Here is a 9,914-nt window from a genome sequence, read left to right on the forward strand (position 1 = left end):
AAAGGCATCCTAGACCTCTGGTTTAAATGAAGATGGCACTTGGCGAGATGTGTTCCAGGGTAGTTCACATGATGTATGTTTTCAGAGAATTATCATATTGCATATGCTGCTATATTTTTTATTTTCATGAATTAAAAGGCATGTTGAGATTTCAGAGTTTTACTTATGATCTCAGACTCTGCATTTTTTCTCTGTAATGTTTGACATTTCTTCCTAACTAAGTCTCTAGTTATAAGGTCTGTGTTGTGGCATGTGGACAGTGAGTGGAAGAACCTAAGAACTCAATGTGGGGCAGAAGAATGTAATCAATTATTTCAGAAGTGATACAAACAATATGACATGTAGAGCATTCTGGCCTTTCCTGGGTCTTTTTTCTCCATTCCTGGATTTCTTCTCTTCATGTGAGCAAGTCTGAGGTTACTGTATAATGTCTCTCACAGGCCACAGCCCCATTCTAAATATTCCCAATAGAAATTCATTTATTAACCAGAGAGTGGTGGGTGGGGTTGTTTTTGTTTTTTAAACAAAAGTGGATCTTATGGGCATTCTGGAAAGCTCCCGCAGGAAGCTAAGAATAAAATTTTGAATTGAGAAGTCCCTTTCTTCAAACCACATTCAAACCCAATTCTGCCATTCTATTTATTTTTCAAGGGGATTAGCCTTATTTTAACACCAATAATCTTATCACAAAAACCTCCCAGAGGAAGACCCTGTAGCTTTTGTAATGACCTTAATCAAGTATTAGCCCTACACTTCAATTAATCCCCAACTGTACAAAACGTATGTTCTTTTCTCTAAAGCTGGAGCAAGTTGAAAGGGGATTAAAAACGGAGGGAAGAGAAGAGTGTTTGGAATTTCAGGCACAGCAAACAGGCACAGCAGACCAGGAAGAGCGTCCCGAGAAAACATATTATCCAGACTTAAGTTTATATTCCCTGTCTCTCTCAGACTTTTGCAGAAAAATGAGTCATTCAACAAATATTTGAATCGAGATAGGGAAGGTGACGAGGAAGAAGTTTGCACTTATGAGGTTTTAATTTGCAATTATTTGGCTACCTTTTTGCCTTCCCAAAACATAGGGTCTTTAGGAGTGAAACTTCATAGCCAAACTTATACCTTGTCCAGCACAGAGAAGGCCATCAAAATGCCTGTTTTAAATAAAAATATTAAAATGATTGGGAGGGTAAATCCCTTGACCTATAAATCTGACCTCCTTTAAACATTATTTGTATGTTCCCCAATAAACTATTCCGTAATTTATTAGTTAGCAAGTGGAAATAAAAAGAAATGTGGAATGGGGCTGTGCTTAGCGTCATTAAGCTGACAGGAATACAGCGCATTCAACTTGCAAACACCCTTCCACTCCCACGAAGAGCAAGCTGTCACTGGCCAATCAAAACAATGAACCATAATGAAACAGTTTTTCTTGCTCCACCCACTTGGTGACCAAATTTGAAAAAAAAAAAAATTCCGCGCCAACTCATGTTGTTTTCAGTCAGGTCCGCCAAGTTTGTATTTAAGGAACTGTTTCAGTTCATAGCTTCCACTGCGATAGGAATCATGTCTGGTCGCGGCAAAGGCGGAAAAGGTTTGGGGAAGGGTGGTGCTAAGCGCCATCGTAAGGTGCTCCGGGATAATATCCAGGGCATTACAAAACCGGCTATTCGCCGTTTGGCTCGGCGCGGTGGCGTCAAGCGCATTTCCGGTCTTATCTATGAGGAGACTCGAGGTGTGCTTAAGGTTTTCTTAGAGAACGTTATTCGAGATGCCGTCACCTATACGGAGCACGCCAAGCGCAAAACTGTCACAGCCATGGATGTAGTATATGCCCTAAAACGTCAGGGGCGCACTCTGTATGGCTTCGGCGGCTGAATCAAAGAATACGCGGTCTCCTGAGAACTTCAAAAAACAAAAACAAAAAAAACCCAAAGGCCCTTTTCAGGGCCGCTCACAAAGTCGTTTAAAGAGCTGAAATGCGTTGCGAGAATGAGTTTGGATGACAGAAATAACCGTGATAGCCTGCATAAGAATGAATTGTGTTTGCCATGACCGACCACACTGTAACAAAATTTCAAAGCATAAAGTAGGCATAGAGAGGTAAGCGCTAATAAAGTGATTGGCTCCACAAAAAGCATTTTGCTGGCCGCAGTGGCTTACGACTGTAATCCCAGCACTTTGGGAGGCCAAAGCGAGTGTATCACTTGAGATCAAGAATCCGAGACCAGCCTGGCCAAAATGGTGAAACCCTCTCTCTACCAAAAAAAATACAAAACTTAGCCGGGCGTGGTGGTCTGCATCTGTAGGCCCAGCTAGCCCGGAAGCAGAGATTGCAGTGAGCCGAGATCGCGCCACTCCCCTCCAGCCTGGGCGACAGAGCGAGACTCCTCAAAAAAAAAAAAAAAAAAAAAAAAAATTATGTATTTTAGAGCATTCTAAGAATGGTACTTTGGACTTAACCGAAGGGCTGGAGGCGCGTGTTGAACAAAGGTTATCACCTTTTGGCTCATGTGGCACACAGCTATGTAAATAAAGCATCTTTAGGGACAAGCTCTCATTTGCGGAGGGTTCTGTGGCTGTTGTCCTATTGGCCAAAACAAAGTGGTCTAAGCCCGGGCGCGGTGGCTCACGCCTGTATTCCCAGCAGTTTGGTAGGCCAAGGTGGGTGGATCACGAGGTCAGGCGTTCAAGACCAGCCTGGCCAAGATGGTGAAACCCCGTCTACTAAAAATACAAAAATTAGCCGGGCGTGGTGGCGGGCACCTGTAATCCCAGCTACGTAGGAGGCTGAGCCAGAGAACTGCTTGAACCCTGGAGGCGGAGGTTGCATTGAGCCGAGATTGTGCCACTGCACTCTAGCCTGGGTGACAGAGCGAGGCTCCATCCAAAACAAACAAACAAACAAAGTGGTCTAATAATCCCCAGAACTGGAGGAAGAACCATAACTTGTTGATTTTGTTTTTAACCTTATGTATGCCAGGCATGCTAGCCTTGTATACATACAAGGCTAGAGGAGCAAAGGTGCAGGAAGCCATCTTGAGGGAGTCCCATATTATTGAGAGACCGGCCAGCTGCTGGGAGAGGCCAGTTGTTCATCCTCACTGTATGTGATGAGAATCTGGCGACAGTCCATTGCTGGGCACAGCATTTAGACAAAATGGCTCTCTGCTATGTCAGGCAAGTGAGGCATATTTTTGCACAATCCTAGTAATTCCGAACTCATTGGGAAACAATGGCAATTACATCCAAGCAAGGAAAGGTCTGTGGTTGATTTTATCTATACAAATTTAAAACATAATGTTTACAACCTTTCATTATAAGACACAATTTTTAAAAAGATGCCAAACTATACAAATAAGTTCAGAAAAGTGAGGTACTATTGAACCGTCTGGAAAACTTAAATGTATGTGAAATAATGCAATGCATAGTTTTGCAGGGGACTTTGTTCAAAGTTTCTCGAAATATCATGGTCCAAAGTAGACTAACATTAGCATTGGTTATTTATGATGATCGGTAAGAATACTAAATCAAAAATCAAAGGAAAATTAAACTATGTTTATTTAAAGAGAAACGTAGTTTACCTCAGACCGAGAGTTAAAACAAGTTTGTGGATTCAGGAAGGTTGAATTCAGAACCTAATTGGGCAGCCTCCAACATTTCCATTAAGGTTTGGATTCTTAAAATTTTTCAGTCTTCGGAATGCTCTGGTAGTCTGATGAAACTTACAGATTCTTTTCATAAATAAGATACTTAAAGTAATTCATAGGGTTACAATTGTATTAGACGAATAATATTAAAATAATTATCAAACCACTTGACCGTAATATGTGTGTTTTTGTTGATATACCTAATAGTACTTCGGAAATAAGCAAGCACGATTTCCAGATTCTTGCAACAACTATAACCTACAAATTTGTTATTTCTATCAGTCACACACAATGGAAGAAAATTCTAAATTTCAGCTACAGGATAATGAATAGATGAAAAAAAACAAACAAACAAAAAAACTCCCCTAATCCATATTCTGGGACATCTTGATTCCTATTTATTGATCCCTTGAAGTCAGTGGATAGCATATTAAGAAACAATAGTTACAATGACACCACAGAAAGACTAGAATGTAGTACTTGTGTTAAAAAAAAAAAAAAAAAGTATCAGCAAGTTATGTTTGGATGCCAAATTGCTCTCCACTTCCCTTCCCTGACACTGGCATTTCCAGAACTTAGATGCTCTTACATGTAAAAGCCTCCTCTAGTGCACCATCGAGCTTTTCAGGATTGGACATCAGACTTTTTAGTTCCTGGACCTCTAGATATACGGCAGTCTCTGACAAGAAGCCCTTTTTCTGTTTTAACTTTTTTTTTTTTTTAAAGTTTTGAGACAACGTCTGACTCGCTGTCACCCAGGCTGGAGTGAGGTAGCACCATCATAGCTCACTGTATCCTTAAACGCCTGGGTGCAGGGACTAAGGGAGCATGCCAACCATGCTTGACTAATTTACTTTTTTGTAAAACCAGTAGTCTCCAACCTTTTTGACACCAGAGACCGGTTTTGTGTAAGACAATTATACCACGGACCAGGGGGTGCAGGGGCTGGGAGCAATGATTTCCGCACTAAAACTGCTCCAACCTCAGATCATCAGGCATTAGATTGTCACAAGGAGCCTGAAACCTAGATCCCTTGCATGTGCCGTTCACAATACAGTTTGAGCTTATGAGAATCTAATGCTGCAGCTAACCTGACGGGCGGTGGAGCTCAGTTGGTTAATGTTCGCTCACCCCTCAGCTGTGCGGCTCAATTCGTAACGTGCCATGGACAGGGACCGGTTACCGGTCGGTGGCCGGGGGAATGAGGACCCCTGGTATAGATGGTAGTCTGGCTATGTTGCCCAGGATGGTCTTGAAGCCTGGCCTGAATTAATCCTCCAATCTCAAGACTTTTCAACTCAGCTGCATCACAACTTAAACCTATAGATAACTGTCACAGAAACTTGTTTCCAGTGTTACGCCATCTTAAAATAATGTGGGTGGCTCTTAAAAGAGCCTTTGGGTTCTTTCCAAATTGGCCTCCCGGAAAGCTCTTTACTTCTTAGATGTGGCCTTTCTAACATTAACTTCATGATGTTGGGTCAATTTTGACTTCGAAGCCCTTGCCTTCACTGGGCTCTTCTGCTGTTGCTTACTACCCTTGGCTCCTTTAGCCTTTCTCCCGCTCCTAACAGCTTTTTTAGGAGCTGTCGCTCTCGGCTTCTTGGCTCTCTTATTGGTTTTAGCAGTCTTTGGTGACTTGGAGTCCCTGGATAAAACCAGCTTCTTGGTCTTGGCAGAAACTGACTTTTTAGCCTTGCTTCTGGTAGATTTAGGAATCACCTTCTTACTAAGCTTAAAGGAACCGGAAGCACCAGTACCCCTGGTTTGCACCAGAATTCCCTTGTTCACTAAGCTCTTGAGGGACAGTTTGATGCGGCTGTTATTCTTCTCTACGTCGTAGCCAGCAGCGGCCAATGCCTTCTTGAGCGCAACCAAAGACATACCTACTCGTTCCTGTGACACTGAAAGGGCCTCGGTGATCAATTTGGACACAGAGAGGTTCGGCGCTTTTCGACTTGCACTTGTCAAGCCAGCCGGCTTCCTCCCTCGCTTCTTGGTTGGAAGTTTCTCCATAGCGGCTGGAACAGCACTGGCAGAAGCCGCAGGCACGGTTTCAGACATAACAACAGAGAAACGCAAGATGTAATAACCAGCGAAAAGCATAAAACACCCCGGCGGCCTCGGGGCCTTATATAGCGTAGGGCGCGCTGTGATTGGTGCATCACCTAGGCACCGCCCCCGCCCCTTGGAGGAGGAGTATTTGTGTTTGTTTTACCCGGAAAAGGTGACTATAACAAAACCCCTCTTTACAGAATCTCCCAGAGTCTAGTGCTGAATAATCTGCGGAAATTCATATTTGACATGACTTTTCTCTTTTTAATGAAAAATGACCCTGGATGCCAAAACTATTCGAGAAAGCCCTCGATTTTCAATCAAATTCACGGAGAGGAACAAAACTTCCCCTTGTCCTTGTAAATTAATAAGTAATCTTTGGCAGAAGACTTATTTCATCTCTTCAGAGTGGTCTTCCAAATGGATAGCTTCAAATCGGTAGAGGAAAGAAATTATTCACGCCATGATTTTTATTTAAAATTATTTATATATGTGAGGGAAGTAACACAGATCTCTTAGCTGTCTAATTGCGGAGTCAGAAGATGCTTATAGAATTGTCAAAAGACTGCAGAGGATGTCTTTATTTAGGCATGTGCAATCTAATAAACCATAATCCACAGGAACATGGGTTGTCTGTAATTAAAGGTGCTCCCAAGTCCCTGTAGCTTTATAGAGGACTCTCAAGGATGGGGTAATATCAAGATCTCACACATTATGTAAGATTGGCCATAATCAGGCCACTCTCATGACCGGTGTCCTCAACTGAGTTTTGCTTCTGGTTTCATTAATTGAAGTCCCCTCTATCCCCCTGCCTGCCCCTACATCCCCAGATAAACAGACACAGTCCCTCCCCTAAATTAACTATAAAACCTGAAGTAGGAACCCTAGACTCAAGAACCTACTAGAAACTACAGACCCCATGTCTAACAAGACTGGGCGGGTTGGCTGGGCGCAGTGGTTCATGCCTGTAATCCCAGCACTTCGGAAGGCTGGAGGCCAGGAGTTCAAGACTAGGTTGGCCTGGTCCCTACTGAAAAAAAAAAAAAAAATTAGCTGGGTGTGGTGGCACATGCCTGCAGTCCCAGCTTCTGGGTAGACTGAAGAGGATCACTTAGAGCCCAGGAGCTTGAGGTCGCAGCTACTGCACTCCAGCCTGGGCAGACCCTCATCTCTGAATTGCTTAATTAATTAACTGAGCTGGCAGATTTGGCTGCATAGCTGTGGGGAAAGGGTTGTTGGAATAATGTCCAGTGTGCTCCCCTGAGCTTCTACTGGAACAGGTCTTTGTGAGAGGCCTGGAGATAAGAGCTTGCTCACAAAGGCTGAGGCCTCTCTGGGATGCTGAATGAGTTTAGTGTGGCCAGAGCATAGGGTCTCAGCAAAGGAAAACTCCATAAGGGCCATTTGTGAAGATCCCCAAATACTTGTGTGAAACATTTGGTAGATATTAGAAGTTTTGTTTTGGTTTGGTTTGAGACAGAGTTTTGCTCTTGTTGCCCAGGCTGGAGTGCAATGGTGTGATCTTGGCTCAGTGCAACCTCCACCTCCCAGGTTCAGGCAATTCTCCTGCCTCAGCCTCCCAATTAGCTGGGATTATAGGCGCCCACCACCATGCCTGGCTAATTTTTTGTATTTTTAGTAGAGATGGGGTCTCATCATGTTGGCCAGGCTAGTCTCGAACTCCCCACCTCAAGTGATCTGCCCGCCTCTGCCTCCAAAGTGCTGGGAATACATGCGTGAGCCGCCGCGCCCGGCAGACATTGGAAGTTTTTAAGCAGAGAATTTGTTGTATTGTTGTAGTTGTCTTGGGTTTAGATTTATTGCATAAACAATCATTTTTGAGAAGGGCCCACAGTCAGAAGTTGGGAGTCTGTTGCAATAGTCTCAGAAAAATGGCAAAGACCTTGCCTAAGGGGACAGTGTGGTAAAGGAGAGTCTACATTTGAAATATTTCTGAAACAAAAGCCAAAAGATAAGACTTCAAACTTCTGATTGCAAAGTGAGATAGAAAAGTTTCTTTCTCTCTGTCTCTCTGTTATACCCATACACACACACATATGCACAAACACCTGAAAGAAAAAAAAATTCAGGGAACAGGCCAGGTAAGGTGGCTCATGCCTATAATCCCATAAATTTGGGAGGCTGAGGCTAGTGGATCACTAGAGCCCAGGAGTTCAAGGCCAGCCTAAGCACATAGCAAGACCCTGTCTCTACAATTAAAAAATTACCTGGGTGTGGTGGCACGTACCTGTGGTCCCAGTTACTCAAAAGGCTGAGGTGGGAGAATCACTTGGGCCCAGGATGTCAAGGCTGCAGTGAGCATGATTGTGCCACTGCACTTCAGCCTGGGCAAGAGCGAGACCCTGTCTCAAAAAAAAAAAAAAATTTTTTTTTTTTTCCAGAAAACAATACTATCTTAAGCACCAGCACTTTAGTATATTCTACTGTGGACTAGTTCATTTTTAAAAGAACACTAGGTTGGAAATCATGAGATTGATTTCACAACTCACTAAAGCACCGTGTCACTCAGTTTGGAAAATATTTCTCCTTAGAGAGATTACAGGTGCATCTTTCTGAGCACCTGTATGTTTTTACATTTGTTTGGCTTCTCTGACCTTTGATAATTTCTGAGTGTTGTACTATTAAATATTAGTGGCTAGGGGTCAAATTGTGGATCAGGTTGATCCTTATATTTACAAGTTGACAGATATGTTACTCCATTGCTTTAAAACTAACACAGAATTAGAGAATTTAGAAAATTCTTACATTCCATAATTTATGACCCAGAAAAAAAAGATTCATATTTTGCATTAGATAGCTAAAATGGTACCATAAAAACAAATGATATCCACATATATATAGTATATAGTGCTTCTTCTGTGCCAGTCACTATCCTTTTTCTCCCCCTTCCCCAAAAATGTAGGAATTAACTTTATAGATGAAGAAACTGAGGCACAGGAATGTCACATGACTTGCCCAAAGGAAATTCAGTCTTCCTTTTTCAATTCTTTTTTCTTTTTACTTTGCTGCAGGGTCTCGCTGTGTTGCCCAGGATGGTCTTGAACTCCCGGACTCAAGCGATCCTCCTTCTTCAGCCTCTCAAAGTGCTGGGATTACAGGCATGAGCCACTGTGCCCAGTCAGGAAATTCAGTCTTCTAAACATTCATTATTGAAATAATATTTCCATAAACATTTTCTTAGATAAACTTTGGCATCTCTAACTTCTAAGTAGCAAAGTCATGGAAACAGTCACAGAGAAAATAACTTTTTTTAAAAAATAATAAATTCTTATCTCCGGTGATAAGAAAAGTATACAGCCCATTTTTTAAAGTATTAATTTTACATTCTAATTTGGTTTTTTTAATGTTTACCATATAGTTCTCTTTCTACATATGTGTGTGAGTGAATAAAATAAAGGCATCTACAGATTTTTACATGTTCAGTGAGATTAGCAGGGTTTCACTTGACAGCACTCTTACCATACTCACTTCTTGGCTTTTCCTGAAATCTAACATTTTTAAAATGAGTACTCCCTTTTCATATGATTCTTCCTTTTTCAAGCACTATTTTTGAACTTTATATTTGACTGGCAATAATTTTTACAGACATTATTTTACGATTAACTTTAACTCTGTTCAAATGATTTCTTCATTTTCAAGTATTTTATTTGAACTGCTATTTTTGGTTCAACTACTGAGTATTTAATTTGTCTGTTTTGTAGAAAGGGTATGTAGATAATTCCATGTTTTGTAAAAGTTGTCTCTAAAAATCTAACAAGTGTAAGTACGATGCTATTACAGGGCTGAGAGACACAGAAAAAACACACACACACACAAAATTTTTTTTTAAGTATTACTTGGTCTCTAAACTAAAGAACTTACCATCTATTTTGGGAGATGAAATCCAAACATAAGCAATGACAACAATTATTATGTGCTTAAATCAATGTCCAAGACAATAATTGACCCCAAGGCAGGGAAATCACTGAGAGAGTATAGCAGAGAGGGTGTCCTCTCTGTTCAGATGAGCCTGAATAATTTGTTCAGTAGGTTTCTGCTACTCATTTATAAACTGCACATCTTCTGTAGTCCTGGAAAATGTCTAAGAGGAGACAGGAACTAAGATCAGGGCCACCATTTAATTAGGAAGTTCTGGAAGTACCTGACCTGGAAGAAAGATTAGCATAGCTGAAAATCACCCATAGGAGAAACATC

The 9,914-nt window shown here is 41.7% G+C and overlaps 2 protein-coding genes across 2 annotated transcripts in view; one reads left to right on the forward strand and one right to left on the reverse strand.

Annotated features, from left to right (window-relative positions):
* Window positions 1-1,960, forward strand: part of LOC134810327 (uncharacterized) — an 84,563-nt gene extending 82,603 nt beyond the window's left edge. Inside the window, exon 6 of the mRNA XM_063813262.1 lies at window positions 1,460-1,960. Coding sequence (XP_063669332.1) covers window positions 1,460-1,872 — 413 coding nt within the window. The 3' untranslated portion in view covers window positions 1,873-1,960. The remainder of the gene's footprint in view (window positions 1-1,459) is intronic.
* Window positions 1,961-3,257: 1,297 nt separating this feature from the next.
* Window positions 3,258-5,852, reverse strand: H1-6 (H1.6 linker histone, cluster member). Its single transcript, XM_054685637.2, has one exon. It carries the CDS (start codon window positions 5,748-5,750, stop codon window positions 5,079-5,081), a length of 672 nt encoding a protein of 223 aa, XP_054541612.1. The 5' UTR covers window positions 5,751-5,852; the 3' UTR covers window positions 3,258-5,078.
* Window positions 5,853-9,914: the final 4,062 nt, after the last annotated feature.

The sequence above is a fragment of the Pan troglodytes genome, chromosome 5 (genome assembly GCF_028858775.2).
Source record: "Pan troglodytes isolate AG18354 chromosome 5, NHGRI_mPanTro3-v2.0_pri, whole genome shotgun sequence".
Classification (NCBI taxonomy): Eukaryota; Metazoa; Chordata; class Mammalia; order Primates; family Hominidae; genus Pan; species Pan troglodytes.